We start from the raw sequence: 16,696 nt of genomic DNA, 5'->3' as shown, positions 1-16,696 counted from the left end.
AGATTCCAGGGAGTTTCCATTGCACTAGGTTTCTACTTCATCCCCCAAGTGTCCTCCCCCATTTCCAGTTGTCTCTCCCAGTGCTCTCTTCCTCCATCCCTCCCCTGACTCCGATCCCTTCTCTTCTCATCCCCACCTGTCTCCAGTCCACCAGAGATGATGAAGATAAGAATAATTAAGTAACTAACTAAATAAAATAAAGTTAAAAATGAAAGGTTGAAAGTCAAAGACTAACTCCTAAAAGTTATCCTCTGACTTCTAAATGTGTGCCATGTCATTTGCACACCTGCACACACACACACACACACACACACACACACACACACACACCTATACATATACACACACATCCACATTCACATACATACAAAAACTTAGCCCAAATCTTTGTTCATGCTAATATATTTGAAGAATGCTCTCTAAGTTGTTGTTAAGGGCTGCCAAATGAATGGCTTTTCTGTTTTTGTTGGCTATCTAGATTCCCTCCCCTCCTCGTTTTTAAATATACACAGCCTAAATGACAAAACATCCTTCCGAAAATAACTTTGGTCCCCTCCCTGGTGATTTACTTGGCGTGACTGCACAGGACATGGGTATTTCAGGTTCTTGGCTGACTACACTCCCCAGAGACTTTGCACAACACTTTCACATGCAAGGTAGCAGTGGAATGAAGTATTCATCTGAACATCATTGCAAATTTGGTGGTCAAAAACAATATCCTTTGAAATGAGTATTTCTTGTTAAGTATTAATGTGTCTAAAAACTGTATTTAGAAGTACCTGGCCTTTGGGACAGCCTTTGCTCCCAGTACACGCCAGCCCTCATCAGTGAGCAATCATTCTGAGACAAGAGGCAGGTGCTCTAAGCACCCACTTTCTCCAGATGGCATTGATGCGGGATAGACATGAGCCCTTTCATTTTCTGATATGGACGTATGTCACGGCTGGTTTGAAAACACGGCCCAGGAGCAGCCAGAGTAAGAAAGGATCTGGGGTGTTAATAGTCATGCTGGGTGGAACCAAAATATGCCATCAGCTTGTGGGTCCTATGACTATGAGCCTCACCTGGAAAGTGCTAGGAAAGATTGCTCCCTGCTGTCCAGGCTTGAAGGACCAGGAGCCATCAGCTAAAGGTGAAGGTCCTGAAGACTTGTCAGCACCTCTGACTTTGGTTTCTCGTTCTGGAAAGGAGGGTCATCGAGGAATCACAGCAAAGTTAGATACAAAGCTCTCAGACAAACTAGGTTCCTCTTTCTACAGACCTAGAGTACCGAACAAGCGTTCCCAACTGAAAGCCGCACAGCCAGGCTTCCTTTTTCTGCAGGGGGAAGTGATCTGCTTACAGGACTCTGCTTTGGAGTGGGATGTCTTGGAGGCAGTGGATTCCTTCAAGCACAAGCTGAAGAACTTTGTGAATGTGTGCCTGCATGGGTGTGAGTGTAAAGATAGGACAGAATCCATTAAGCTCAATGGTGGTGGTTCTTATACCAGGCAGTGGCCCATCTAGAATTAGGTATTTGGCACTCTACCCAACAGATGTCCAGGCTTCAGGTTCTACTCCGTTGTGTGGTTTGCTGCTCTCTAAATTTCATATAAGTTAGACTGATATTGAGAAAGAGCTGAGGCATTGGTGCAGACCCAAACTGTGTCTCCAGATATTAATCTCCACTGTCATGGGTAAACCCCAGCCATGTCACCTATTTCATAGACTGTTTAGGGGCCACCTGACTGGGGCCTTGTAATCCTACCTCCTAAGAGTTTTTCCCAAGGGATTTTCTTGATTTATCGGGGTGCAGGTTTGGAAAACGCACTCTGTAAGTGAGCAAACCAATGTCACAAGCATATAGGTCAAAAAAAGACCCCAATAAGGGAGCATCTTCCTCGGGCATCTGTTGATAGTTTGTCTGACTGATCAACCGAGGCTTTCCCGGAGGCCCTGATGCATGGGGAAAGAACATAGCTCCTTCTCTAAGCCAGGAATCTACTTGGTTGATATTAACCAAGTGGCCTGGAGCCAGTGCCCTGGGGGAGCTGTGGCTTCAGATCCTGAGAACCCAACTCCTCCCACTGTATGGGGCTATTGCTTATCAGTCTCAAGGCCACTGTGAGCTTGGTCTGTAATGTTCTTGAGGTACCCTGTGTTCCCCTTGTGCAACATTGTTTGATTAGCTTCCTGCTGACCTCGTCCCAGTGTATGGTAGCTCCTTCCGACCACCCCATTTCTCCCCAGGAAAAGTATATAAGATGCTGCACTTTTTAGTAAGCTTGTGTGGCATAAGGCGTAGCTTGTACAAGACTTCTTGATCCCAAACTTTCTTATCTTCTATCCTCTTTATCTTCTGATCTCCTGGTTCTCTCTCTCAGGACCTTGTTACTGAAGAATGACCTGCTGGTCGAGGTCCCAACCCCTACCACCAGTGTCCCAAGGGAACAAACACACTCTCCTGATGTTCAGTAGCATATACTGACTTTACCTGGTTTTGAATATGATGTCTACCTCTTTCCTTCCTCAGATTGTCCCCTACCCCACACCATACCATTCCTTCCCAACTTCATGTGCTCTTAGGCCACTTAGTGGTCTCTTTTGGTGGTCTTTAGTGGTAAAGATAACATTGAAACAATGAGTTTGAGATTACACTTTCCTGACGTAAGTATTCTAACATCTTTTAATTTTACCTATAGTAAACTCAGCCATTCTACTGCTGTTCTCTGGCCCCATGTGATCTTGCCCCCATCTCCTTCCACACCTTTGTTTACCTAACTCTCCCCTTCTTTGCTGGGGTGACCACATTACATTCATTTCAGTTTTGTTGGAATTCTCCAAACTCTGTCCTGATTTTTCGTTCTCCAGGAGAGCCCTCCCAGGCAGGGGGGACAGCTCAGCTGCTGCAGAAGACCAGTTTGGTTCCCAGACCCTCTTACTACCCCCTGTAATTCCAACCCCAAGGGATCTGATATCCTTTTCTGGACCCGTGATTACCTGCACTCACATGCACGATTAAAAAATAATAAAAACAAACCTTAAAAAAAGAAAAGGAGAACTCTTCTCCCAGTTGTGTCCCTGCTGGGTTCCAGGCCACTGCTCAGGAGCGAGGCTGTGACTATGACACCCTTCCTATCTTCTCAATGGAATTGCTATCTTATGTGCTCTTAACTGTTGACTATCCTTTAGAACTGGATTTACCAGAAAACAATGACTGCACGCTTTGGAAGGGTCCGTCTCTCTAAGCCCTGTTTGTGTCATTGGGCACATTGGGAATGCGTTTAATGTTTGGCAGGAACACCGGGCAATGGAATCCTTCTCTGGAGGATGCTACCATGGAAACAATTAGAGGTCTGCCAATGCCGATGAAGACACACTCATTTAGTAATCTGGGAACTGCTCTCAAACACGCAAGAGGACATTGCCAGGCTGACACAGCAACACTCCTTACAATGAAGAGCAAAATGGAAAGTTGGAACAACCACAACGGCCGAAGGAGAGGGATGTGCAGGTTGCACATGCTCATACATTTGTATGCTATGTAACAGCATGCCTGTATGAAGAAGGATGACACCTCGAATGTTTAAATCCCACAACTCTAATGCTTCTATGAAGAAGTAGGTTATATAGGCATGCAATGTAGACAATTTCATACAATGACTAAGGGAGCCAAATAAGAATACCTTATATTGCTTAAGGAGTTATCTCTCTCTCTCTCTCTCTCTCTCTCTCTCTCTCTCTCTCTCTCTCACACACACACACACACACACACACACACACACACACACACACACACGCAGTGGGGAGGAGGAGAGAATAAGCACCTAATTTAAGAAGAGAGTTTGGGCATGGAGGATAGTTACAGGAAGCTGGGAGAAGATTCCTTCCTCGTTTGCTGCTTACATGACACGACTTGCTTGGAATTACGTTGCCCTTAACAACTGCACGGCACACACTTAACCGGAAAGACATGAAAGTGAAGAGCAGAGCGGACAAGGGAAGAGAATGAATTCAGAAAGGTCTCCCAAAGCAGACTTTCTTCTGGCCGTCACAAACAAAGCTAAAGTTGTTCTTTGGACCTCTGCAAGTGTGCGATCATTTCCTTCCTACCTGCTGCTCTGGGAGATTCTGCAGGCAAACATGTTACAGTTTCTCATTTTCATTTTTAAAACTTTAATCAGTTCTATGTTTAATTGTTTACATGACTGGTGTTCGTTTTATACGGATCAAATCTGGTCTCCCCGTACCGGTTTCTTTCACATTTGAGTTTTATTTTTATTTAAATTCCATACTGGCAGAACCTGTAGCATCTATTTCTTAGACTGTTTCTTATTTTGCTTAACATCATGTTGTTTGTTGAAAAGCTCGCAATCCTCAAATCTGTTCTGTATCCCAAGCCCAGTGATTGATTCTTCATGAGTCAAAAAGCTTATTTGACACAGAGATCATCCCGGAAGTGTAAGGTTGGGGTCCCGAGTACTTCTGGTAAGCCATAGTGGGTGGCACCTGTCCGTCTTAACTTTGCGAGCTTGGGACAGCTCACAGACAGACTGATGCTGTGGTTGTTTCGAAAGTCTCACTGTCCCTAATTCCACAAAGACCACTAGGAAAGCCCGGCTAAGAAGCTGGTGGGCGGATTGCACTGGATGTTTTCTCCTCGGTGGGGTAGGGGGTTGGAGGGTCTCCGGTGCCTCGGGACAACAGGTCTGGGTGAGCAGCGCTTTAAGGCGAGTTTAGACAGGAGCGGTGCTCAGCCTGTAGGATGTCTGCTTTACAGATCTAGTGTGACCACAGAGGGTTAATGCCTTTCCGCAGAAGCCATGGGGAATGGCTTCTTCCACTTCTGGGATAGTCCATATTAGGGCAGTGCTGGGCATGTAAGAACCACTCTAATGGAGTTGGAAAGGAAATATTTTTTTTTAAAGCGATAATCTGGAGCAGATTTAAGCCGACATTCCCGATAGATGAACATGTTAGCTTGGAATCAGGCAAAAAAGACCGAACGTCTCTCTAGGGCTGGGTTCTTTCTGTCCTGCTCCACTTGGGGAAGGTGAGTCTGCTCCGCCCGCGGCGGTGAGGCATGCCCAGGCTGTGGAATGCGGTGACTGACGGGGATCCGGTCCCTGGCGGGGTTCCCGCCCGCTCTGCTCCACGAGACCCCGCGCTCTGCGATCCCATAGGCAGGTGGATCCTCCCCAACCCGCTCCCCGCTCCCCCTGCCCCGGGCAGCATCAATGCTAGGGAAGGGCAGAGGAGAGCCAGCGATCCCACTGGGGCGGCTTTGGTGACTGTCCCTGCCCAGGCGTGGAGCCTGAACGTGAGTTGGGGGTCTTCAGGCTCGGGTTATTCTCTCCGCCTCCTGCCCGCCCTTCCCAGATGGACCTGGGATCACTGCTCAGCCAGCGAGAGTCCGGGGTTTCCAGGGAGCTCAGCTGTCCCAGGCGGATCTCAGGCACAAGCTGGGCGGGTCCGTAGCCTGCTCCGGCTGCGGTGGGATCGCTCTAAGTGGCAGAAAGACACTATATCTGCCCCCTGTCCCCTAACCTTCCCCACTGGTCCCCTCCACAGGCCAGACTGAGTTTTCTGGCTTCTGAGGTCTGGCACAGAAAAGTGGTGTGGAATAAGGGTGGGGGCAGGCCTGCTTTGGGATGGTGAGGCCAACGTGGAGGACTGGGCTTTCAGAAGTCTGAGCCTTGATGCCTGTGGGAAGATGCACCCAGCCCAGCTGCCCCTCTTACTGTTCCTATCATCTTCTTTTCCCCCTGTAGCTCAAAATGGGGATGTTGCCCTTGCTGTTTTGCGGGGTGTCTTTCGCGCTTCCACATTTTGTGACAGCAGGTACGTTTGTTTTGTGAGTTCTTGGGTCCCAGAGGCCTGTCATCTTGAGGGGAGCATCCTTTGTTACCCGTCTCCAGGCCTCTGACCTACCTTCAAGGCATCAACTAAGCCCCAGCCTTGCTTATCACTCTTGCCCCCAGATGATCTGGTAGGCAGAGTCCAAGACATGGGGAAATAGAAAAAGTTCATTACCAAGTTCTTGGAGGCTCAATCCCAAATGTCACCTTGGAACTTTGGAGTAATTTAGGTGATATGGAGAAGTCCAAATGCTCGTGGACTCAATTCCAGTGCTGAAGTGGCTGGATTACTAGTGGCATCTATTTTGTATAACGGGTTGTTTTATGGTCCAAAGCTACCAGAGACAGAACAAATTTCTAAGAAAAACTAACTTGGTAGAAATGGGCTTTAAAAGGAAGGCGTCTTTAAAACCATCCACTGTGGGAGGAGGATGCCTTTTATTCAAGGCAGTAATGGACTGCAAGTCCGGGAAGAACAGATGACCAGGATGGGTTGGGGCTGAGGAGGAGGACAGAGAACTAAGGGCAGAAGAATAGAAGAATAAAGGCAAAAGGGAGTGGTGGTTTTGTGGAGGGCCTGAAGAAGGCCTGTCTTGGTGATATATTTGAAGGCCTTGGCATTATGCTTCTAAACGACTGGGTTTGGAAACTCCCAAACAAAAATTCACGTTGCCCAGAACAAGATGTTTTTTAAAATGAGTAATGACACCAGTTTTCTGTCATGGTGTTTCTTGTCCTTTCCTTTCCTTCCCTAGGGAGGTGTAAAGATACTGATATGTACTATGAGATCATTTCAGAGGGCCAGCCTTTTGCTTTCAATTGCTCATACCCTCCAGCAACAAACGGGGCAGTCAATCTGACATGGTACAAAACACCCAACCAAAGTCCACTCTCCCATAACAGACAGCTTAGAAATCACCAGGACGGGACCTGGATTTTGTTTCTTCCCTTGGCAAATGAGGACTCGGGCATCTACCAGTGTGTTATAAGGTAAGTTTATTTAAAGGAGAACCAGTTCACACACTACCCTCTTCATTTCTATATACATCTTTGAAGAAAATGGGTATTATTAACCTTGATTTTTGAGACATGTTACATAGCCTAGACCAGTTTCCATCTCACCCAAGCCCCTAAAGTACCAAATGACAGATGTGAGCCGCCACAACCAGCAAGGATGTGTGTCGAGGCAAAGCGCATTGAGTCAACATTTCAGGATGGCCTTAAACGGTTATGAGGTGACTTCCAGCGAGCACATTTGAGAGCAGAACAGATTTATGAATCAGTTTTGGAGCACAAGTTGCAGATTTATGAATCAGCTTTGGAGCACAAGTTGCATCCTTTTCATTGAAATGATGTTTCAGCCCAGACCAGCTTACAAGGTATGCTGATATCGATATTATCGCTGCCATTTCCTCAGAATATCGAAAATTTTTGACCACTGGTTGATCCAGATCAAAATGAGCCTCCTTCAAAAACTTTTCATAAGGCACCTGCTTAAAGCCAGCATTGAAAAGGTAGCCAGCCTGGGAGATGTTCTAGAGTCTACATGAGCCCCCGTGCCAGATGTAATGCCATTGAGTGACAGTGGCCTTTTGAGCTATTTCCGTGAAAGACAGTTGAGCTTGGAGAGAACTATAGTCAATTGGACGCACATGCCCCACCAAAGGTGCTCCTTTTGCTCATATTTTCTCTGTCTGTCTGTCTGTCTGTTCTCCCCCCTCCCTCTCCTTTCCAGTTTGTAAAGCTTTTCAAGATTTCAGTAAAACCCTCCTGTAAATCACGTTTGGCTAGAGAGGTCTAATTCTGTGACTTCCCACAGTAGCTTGACCGACGACAACATATTGTGCTCTCTCTCCAAACCTTGCTTTTCCCACCTGTAGATTGGGCGTGTCCCGTGTGCCTTTAATCTCTGTTAATCTGGAGCAGCTCTGGGTCTTTGGCTTTCACACCATCCACATTTTTAAGGACTACAGAGAGTTTTTATATTTCACCAATCCTCTGATTTATCAGTTACTTCTTCAGGAGTAAGTGTAGGTGGCTTTTGTGGCTGCAAGGAATCCAGCACAAACACTGTCTAGTCTCTTCAGAGAAACAGTGCCAGAGGCCCTCGGTGTTTATTGGCCCCTCCTGGGCCGGACTGAATGAGATGCTGCTGTCTCCACTGCACAAATACCTCTTATCTTTGGGTGATGCACGGTTTGTGGACTGCTTATTATTTCGTATGAGGCATAGGGTCTGTACAATGTCTAGAAAAGAATTAGGAAAGATGTGAAAATGACGTATTGAATTCTGGGACTGTGTAAGCATTCATTGGGTTCAACCTGTTTTCTTATAGGGATGCCCACAGCTGTTACCGAATAGCTGTAAACCTAACTGTTTTTAGAAAGCAGTGGTGTGATTCTTCCGTGGAGAGCCCCGTAAGTTCATTGGATGAGTATCAACAAACCTTACCCATGGGAAAATCAGGCAGTCTGATGTGTCATCTGTACTTCCCAGACAGCTGTATTTTGGATTCAATAAAGTGGTATAAGGTAAAAACAAAAAAGCAACAACATAGAACCTCTATTGATACTATTTTCTCCTCTTCTATAAAACCCACTTTCTTTTCGAGGGAAAATTAAGTCCTTCAGGACAAATTTGGTATTCTGTAAGTCTAAGACAACAGGTGGTTGTGACCCTGATAACTACTTTAAACTTATGGTTGTTATTGTTTTGCAATATTGTTGTATTTTCTCTATACTCTTAATTATCCTTTTTTTCAGGCTCTTCTTGCTATCTTTTTTCACTCACATTGGTCTGCTTGAGTGACTGTTATGTCCCGGTGCTATAAAAATTAGGAATTATATGAAGTCAAGCCTAAGAAAGACCCCTGCCATCCCTGTTCCAGGTTACTCGCCACACACTGCCCCCCGGCAGGTGGCTGCCACTATCATCAATTCTGGTCACAGCCTCATATAACACTGTATTTGGAAGTTAACATCTGCATCTTAGCCGGTCCCCTTTGAAATGTGAACAGTTTCTCATGCTCGTCTTTCCTCATCTCGTTTTCACTCTAACCTTGGCTTTGTCTTGGCAGAATAGCTACAGTTCGACACTGGAGCTCGGGTCCCTCTGCTTGCTTCCTAGTCACGACCCACTTGGGTCGTGAGTTTCCTTTATGGGTTTTTCATCTGTCAGGTCCCCTCTCCTCATTTGTTCTGTGGTGACAGGATTATTCAAATGTCTTCCTTTTTCTTTGCTGAGTTTTTTCACTGAAGCTTTCATCCATACTGGCAAATTATTTATTAATTCTTTTCTCTGTTGTCTGCTTCAGAGTGTAGTCCTCGTTCCAGGGCAGCGTATCGCTCCCATCCTCCCTCCCCCTAACCTGGTACAACTACCTTCCCATGCAAGGTCATTCAAAACAAAGACTTTTGTCCTTCTGAAAGCCCACCTGTAACATACTTCATCTTCACTTATGTTCCTTGGCTCCCGGTGTGAAATGTGGAAATCAATGTCCTTACACCTGTCTTAGGCATCTTTGACAGTGTGGCATTTTCAAGATGGCAAAGGCACAAATAAATAATTCATTCTGCTTTACCAATGTCAAAAATTGCTTCCAAAGTTTTATATCAAATTGACTCACTAGGCCTATAGGCGATTCCTTATAAGGTTAGGATAACTTTGTCTGTAAATTTTAATTTTCAAAAATCAGTTTTGATTCAAAAAGCAGAGGCAGCTTTGTGAGTTCAGTGTCAGCCTGGTCTTCATGGAGAGTTCTGGAACAGCCAGGGATATATATATATATATACCCTGTTGGAAAAAAAATCAATTTGGTGAGCGTGAAATGCTGCCTTGTAGTTAATTTAGGTTTTTTTTCCTCTTGATTATCAATGGAATCGACCATTTGTTGAGTTTATTGTCCGTTTTTTAATCCTCTTCAGGTCTGTCTAAGTCTTTTGCTGTATTTCTTAATTTTCCTTATCATTTTATTGTAACTTATTGCAGATTTTACACATTTCTTTGTCTTGGGAAACAAATGGCATGCATTAAAGTATTTTCATTGGTGCTTAAAATGTATGTAGAAAATAGATGAATGACATACAGGTAGACAAGTGATGACGGGTTGTCAGAAAGTAAATGCATCTTTAATTGCCCTTACCACCAAGGTCAAGATTAACTATTACCATTAGCTCCAAAGACTTCCTCTGTTACCTTGAAAAACCAAACCAAAATATGCCTTCCTCATTCCCAGGATCACTACTTTCTTAATTTAGACTATTACATTAGTTCTACTGGTTTCTGAACTTCATATTTGAGTCATCTGTGTGCAGTATTTTGTATTTAGCCTCTTTGGACCAATAGTAAACCTGTGAGAACCATCCACACCGCAGTCTGTACTTTCGGGTCATTGTCCATTTTAATTATTGTATAGTATTTCACCATCATCTTCAGACTCTTGAGTTGTTTCCAGTTAAAGTAAAGCTAGTGTAAACCTCCATGTGCATACCATTGGGTTCATGCATGCTTGCAGTTTTGTGGAATGTTCTGCAGAAAAATGAAGCAGTTGGGTCGTAGAGAATATGACCAATGCTAGTGTTCTAATGTGTCTGTATCTGATAGTGCAGGGTGTGATTAACCTGCACTCCCTTCCTCTCCCTTCATCCCTCAGTGCTGAGGATGAAACCCAGGGCCTTGCACATGCAAGACAAGGGCTTTGCCACTCAGCTCCCTGCAGCCTTGCTCTTTGTAACATTTGCTTTTCAGGTGACAGACTGTGTCCTGTTCTGTCTTTACTACATTTCCTGATGAATGATAGTGTTTGTTCCTCTTGAGTTTGCTTGTTATAATTAAATATGTATTGGTGAAATTATTAAGGCCACTCCATGTAGTTAAAAGGAAGATTTATTTAGTGGGTAACTTAAAAATGAAGGGATAGGTAGGTGGTGGGTTCTGGAAAAGACACAGCGCAGTCTGGTGGTGTTCTCTGGAGAACTCTCCTTGGTCCACCTCTATCGTCCAGGGTCCAGGAAACAAGAGAGCGTGGCGCATCTGGATTTTGGGTCTTCAGGGCCCTCCTTTGGCCCCGCCTTGTAGGCGTGATAGTTACCGAAGCCTCAATGGGGGTTGGAACTTCCAGACCAAAGCTGGAATGGCTACCCACTACAAGTTTGCTTGTTGTAATTAAATATGAGTGTGGTGTGGTGTGGTGTGGTGGTGGTGGTGGTGGTGGTGGTGGTGGTGGTGGTGGTGTGTGTGTACATGCACCTACTGTGACAGGCATATTAAGTTAAGACAGCTTGTGGGGCTCAGTTCTCACCCTTCACCATGTGGGTCCTGAGGATTGAACTAGTGTCCTTAGATTTGAATGCAAGCACTTTAGTGATAAGCCTTATCATCAGTCCTTCATTGAGTTTTTTTCTTTTAAGTGCATAGTGTTAGCTGGGCCCACCCCCAGTGACAGACCTCCTCCAACAAGGCCACACCTCTCAATCTTTCCCAAATAATTCCGTGGACTGGGGACCATACATTCAAGCACATGAGCTTATAGAGGCTTTTTCATTTAAACCACCGCAAATGACAGGATCGCTTTGGGGATCTTACAGTAGTCATCTTTCATTCCTGGAATCCCTCGGCATGGTGTGTACACACCATCAACATTTAACTTGCTAGAGTTTTTTTTTTTTTTAATTTAGCTTTTGTATCACGAATGTTCTGAGATCTTGTTTCCTGTGTTATATCTATGTCAGATTTTCACACATGGGCAGTCTAGCTTTGTAAAGTAAACAGAGCAAAACTTCAGTTTTCTTTACTCTAGAAATGTTTCAGATTTCTAGAAGAAACTAGAAAGTAATAAACCCATTAGCTCTCCTATTACACACATACAGACCTTAGTAGTGACATCACCCAGGACTTGGACAGACATTCTCGTAGGACAAGGTTCATTGTCCTATACAGTTGTCTTTAAGAGCTAAAGAACTATTCATCTTACCCGGTTCTATTTGTGACAGAGTTGATATGGTGTGCTCATTTAGAAATTTTGATACACTAAGATGATACTATTAAAATATAATTCTATTTTCTTTTTAATGTCCGTAGGATTTAATTTCCAGTGTCTTTTAGTTCCACTTTCTTGCTTTCTTTGGTTCATTACTCTGCCAGGAGTTTGTCAACTTTAGAGATGTTTTCAAGGTACTAACTGCAGACCTCATAAATCTTCTCTTATTAATTTGTTCTTTCTTTGCTTCATCAATTTCTGTTCTTGTCTAGTTCTCCCTACTACTTTATTTGATTTTTGGTTTTAATTTGCTATTATTTTATGAACATTGTGAGACAGATTTTTCTGTCATTAAGCCCAAGTTTCTAATATGCAGATTTAAGGTTGTGGCTCTCTTTGAAACTGCATCTTGGTTGACTTCTGCAGGTTTTAATCTATCATTCTCAAATTATTCTGATTTTCCTTGTGACATCTTCTTTGATTCTAGATGTTTCTGAAGGGTTGCTTAATTCACAAATGTCGCAGTGTTTGGGTATTTTTTAAGGTAATATTTCTGGTTGTGACATAAAGAAGTATGACAGCACATTCTACACAATTTCAGAACTTTGAAATCTGAGGCTGGCTTTTTGGACCAGCCTATGTTCAACTTCTGTTGATGTTTCTTGTGTATTGAAGACAGCATAAACACTGAAATTCGGGCTTGTGGATTGCGTTATGCGAGTCAGCGGGTTTATCCTTCCCCATTCTCTTTTAGTTTAACTTAGACTTGTTAACACAACTTAGTGTGATTATTGATTTTGCTATACTTCTGACTCTATCAATGTTTGCATTATACTTTTGAGATGTTATTTCCGGAAATATTTCAAGCTGCTTTGGCTTCCTGCTCCATTGAACTTCTGAGGTGTGCCTTTTTCTTTTTTTCTTGAAGTTTGCCTCCCTTTGGTCCTAATACCACAATACCAGCTTTCTTGTGGTAGCTGGTGGGATACTGATTCTCTTTTTCTATATTTTACTTTTAACCTTCTGTATTTGTATGCTCTTAGGGCATGTTTATTTTAAGTAGCAGGTATCTGGGCCTTTAAAAGGTCTAGGCTAGATTTTTAGTCCTCAGATTTTCTGTGATTCCTGATGTACTACCTTTGAACCCCTTTGTCTGTGGTTTTTATTTATCATTCTGGTTCTAAAATTATTCCCTTTCTTTTTCTTACTTTTTAAAAATCAAGCATTTATTGTTCATCTTTATTTTTATGAATTTCATAGCGGACATCTTCAACAAGTATTGACTGATTACTTCATCCCCAGTCAGCCTTCAATTATTGCCATTTGATATGAAATAGTACTTTATCACATTCTGAAGAAATGAAAGACTGCCGTGTTTTAAACCCTCCCTAAAAGGTTTTTTGGCTTACATGCTACTGTAGCTGCTGATTTTAATTTCCTGATAATTTAAACACCCAAAGACGTTCTTGCTATACCTAATCAGTATTCTTTTAGAATTTCCCCAAACATAGAACTTTCTCTTCATCTATAGTCTAACCAATACCTCTGAGCTTGTGCATGGAATCATTTTTTAAAGATTTCTTTATTTTCAGTTTGTGTGTGTCAGTGTTTTGACTGAATGTAATGTATCCCACATGCAGTGCCCACAGAGACCAGGAGAGGGCATCAGATCCCCTGGACCTGGGGTTACAAATGATTGTGTGTTCCACTGTAGGAGCTGGAGGCCGAACCAGGTCCTCTGAAAGAGCAAGAAGAGCTCTTAACCCTTACACAGGGCCAACTCTCCAGCTCCTGGAATAACTATGTGTAGTTTGTGTGCCCAACTAACACCACCCATGTATTTTCTTAGTGTGAATTATCATTTTCTGAAGATGTTCTTATTTTAATTTTTTTCTGTGCACTATTCTTTATTCATGGATTGGCATTTATTTTCACTCTGCAGTTTAAACATATTATTCATTGGTTTATGATTTCCAGCATTTTTCATGCTCCATGGACAGGGTCACCTTTCTTATTCTTCTCTTCCTGTCCTTTTTGAAGATGATAGGCCTCAATCTCTGAAATCCTTGAAAATACTCTCCTCGACTTTGGAGTTTAGTAGTGTGGCTCCAGTGAGTTGAGACAGAGATTTCTCATCCATTCTGCACATGCCTTTTGAAATTACAGCTTACTCTGTATTTGCTCCATATTCCTTAGTTACTAGTTCCTTCAGTATTTTCTTATTGTCTCCTTTGGAACTCTAATTAACTATATATTCCATCTTTTTTTTAAAATGTGATTTCTACATCTAACATGAATTTTCCTGTTCTCAGTTACTTTGTATGCATGTGCCTTAGTGGATACTTCTTCCTGGCATGCTTTCCAACATACTCCTTTTATTCTCAGGTGTGTAAAACCTTCCATGAAATTCACCAGTTCGCTTAAGTGTAGCTATTGTGATATTCAAGTTTCTATATAATTTTTTTCCTTTTTCCATTTTGCATGTATGTTTTTTTCATGTGTGTGGGTGCACGTGGGTATGTGTGCAAGTGTGTGCAGGAAGTTGGTGTAAAGATTCATCCTCTATTGCTCTCCTACATTATTCAGTGAGGGAGGGTCTCTTAATCAAACCCAGCACTTTCCTATGCAGCTAACCTTGCTAGTGAGCTAACTATGAAAGATTCTGTCTCTGTGTTCTGAAGCTGGAATTACAGGCAGTGGCCTCCCCCACCTGACACTTAGTTGGTTTTCTGTAAATCCAAACTCTGATGCTCAAGCTTGCACAGCAAACGTGTTAACTACTGAGCCAGCTATTCAGCCCGAACTCTGTAATTTGTATTTGTTCTTTTCCGTAACTTACCTACACATGGCTGAAGTTCTCAGCGCTGCTGGTAACCCTGTCAAGTCAAACACCACCACTTTGAAGCCTCTGTCTGATCATTTCATTCCTTGGTTTCCTTTGTGCCTTCCATTTCTCTAAGTTTAGATCAAGTTGAGGCCATGAAGCGTCCCTGTTTCAAATTTAAGCTACGTTATTGATTTTTTGCTTTCTTCTTGTGATCTCTAGTTCGGCCTTGTTTTGGCAATGGTGTTCTAAACTGCTTCCCAGTCTTTGGGAATGGCCCATTTTAACCCTCAAAAACCAATGTGACTCTCTTGTTCTCTTGCCAGTAGCATTCCAGCTATTCTTTCTTTTGCCATCATTTTTGGTGACCAGACTCCTGCCTGCCCTATTGATTTCATCTTCATCAGACTTTTATATCCAGTGCATATTAGCTAGAATATTCTGGAATATTTTGCATTTGGGAAATATTGTACTTGCTAAGCCAGAGGTAGAAAACGTATTTGAATGCATATTGGTGAATATTGTATTTTCATTATCCTATGAACTACAACTAGATAAGACATCCACATTTACATGGTCCCCTAGAGCTTAGATTATTTACAACCTGCATTAGTTAAATGCACTAAAGACATACCCAGAGGTACTCAAATGTGTTGGTGATACATAAAGGAAGGAAAATTCAGCACTTACCCTTGGATTAATTTGACCAGGAGCCAATTCCAGTTTGAATTATTTTTTCTCCCTGTGTCTTCTGTCTGTCTTAGTTTGTGGTTTTGGAGTTGTCATTAGTCTGTTTGTTGTTGAGTCTGAATCCATCCTTGTGTCTGTGTCTGTCTGTGCCTGTTTGATGTCTTACTGTCTCTTGCTGTGTGTCTCCAACAAGGAGCTTTGCTCTGTATTTATAGAACATTGTAGCATCATGTGGAAAAGGAGTGAGGGATACTTAACATAATTCCTTAACGGAGTTTTACAAGGGATTGGGTCACTGACTCTAGCTGACCCCAAAGCACTCAGTAATGAAGGCACACCATTATCAAGTTATATCTGGATGATCTTTCCAATGTTTATGTTACATATTTGTTGCCAAAGGTCTCTTTACATGTGTTTGATGTTTTCAGCATTTACTACTGCAACATGCATACATGCATGCATTCCTCTTTGGGTGAGGAAGAGTACATAATTTGAAATTTCTACTATGTATTAGTTATGTTGTAAAAGCTGATACATGGAAATCCAAGACAAGTAAGGCTGGTTGTTACATTGTTCTCTTAAAGGTAGGTTATACAACCAGGCTGAGGACACAGAAGGATATCAGGTTAAATCTTAAGAGATCTTAAGGTGCCTTAGTAACTTGGCTGTACGCTTCCAAAAAGAGTTCCAGTCTCTTAGAATATAAGATATATTTCCATAATAATGCATCTCCATAACAATCTAACTGGAAAACAGTAGATGGATGCTATTGTTATTATTTACACGTTAAATCTTGATAATGAGATATCCCCTGAAATAAAAAATAAATCAAACCAGCAGAAAGTCTGTACACTCCAGTAGATTGGAAAAAAGGTGTTGTTAGTTACTGTAGTGGGGCAAGACGATCCTCACACAGTAAGGTTAAGGGTTAATGTGATTGATCATTTGGTTATGTGGAAGAGAGAATGAGTCAGAAGTGGGAGTGCTCAACCATGAAGCCCAGCACAGATTGTGCCTAGCCAGGGACTCGCCAGTTAAGTCTACACAGAAAAGAGATTTTTGAAATCCAAAGCATTCAAAATTTGTGACTCTGTACTCTGAAAAATTCTAAAAAATATGAAATTCACATAACTGCAAACTAAAGACAAGTTCCAGACCCCAAACTACATACAGACAGAAGACACAGGGAGAGAAGAGGAGAGTTCAAACTTGAGTTTGCTCTTGGTCAAATTAATCCAAGGGTAAGTGTTGATTTTTTTCCCCATTAACGTAACACCAGCAGATTTTGTTGCCTCTGAGGTCAGCTTTAACATGTCTAATAGATGTAGATTGTAAATAATTTAAGCTCTATGGGACCATGTAAATGTG

At 42.6% G+C, this 16,696-nt stretch overlaps 1 protein-coding gene across 4 annotated transcripts in view; it reads left to right on the top strand.

Moving 5' to 3' along the window:
- Positions 1–16,696, top strand: part of Il1rl2 (interleukin 1 receptor like 2) — a 49,322-nt gene that overhangs the window by 3,221 nt on the left and 29,405 nt on the right. The window contains exons 2-5 of one of the 4 annotated variants that reach the window (XM_059281645.1): positions 4,908–5,032; positions 5,751–5,820; positions 6,593–6,827; positions 8,173–8,368. In XM_059281645.1, coding sequence (XP_059137628.1) covers positions 5,757–5,820; positions 6,593–6,827; positions 8,173–8,368 — 495 coding nt within the window. In that variant the 5' untranslated portion in view covers positions 4,908–5,032; positions 5,751–5,756. Of the gene's footprint in view, positions 1–4,907; positions 5,033–5,084; positions 5,300–5,750; positions 5,821–6,592; positions 6,828–8,172; positions 8,369–16,696 lie in introns of those variants that run through there. The other 3 variants (XM_059281644.1, XM_059281643.1, XM_059281646.1) reach the window with 3 other exon arrangements.

This window comes from Peromyscus eremicus, chromosome 16_21 (assembly GCF_949786415.1).
Source record: "Peromyscus eremicus chromosome 16_21, PerEre_H2_v1, whole genome shotgun sequence".
Classification (NCBI taxonomy): domain Eukaryota; kingdom Metazoa; phylum Chordata; class Mammalia; order Rodentia; family Cricetidae; genus Peromyscus; species Peromyscus eremicus.
Note: the sequence above shows the minus strand (reverse complement) of the source record. Positions and strands in the feature narration are given on the sequence as shown.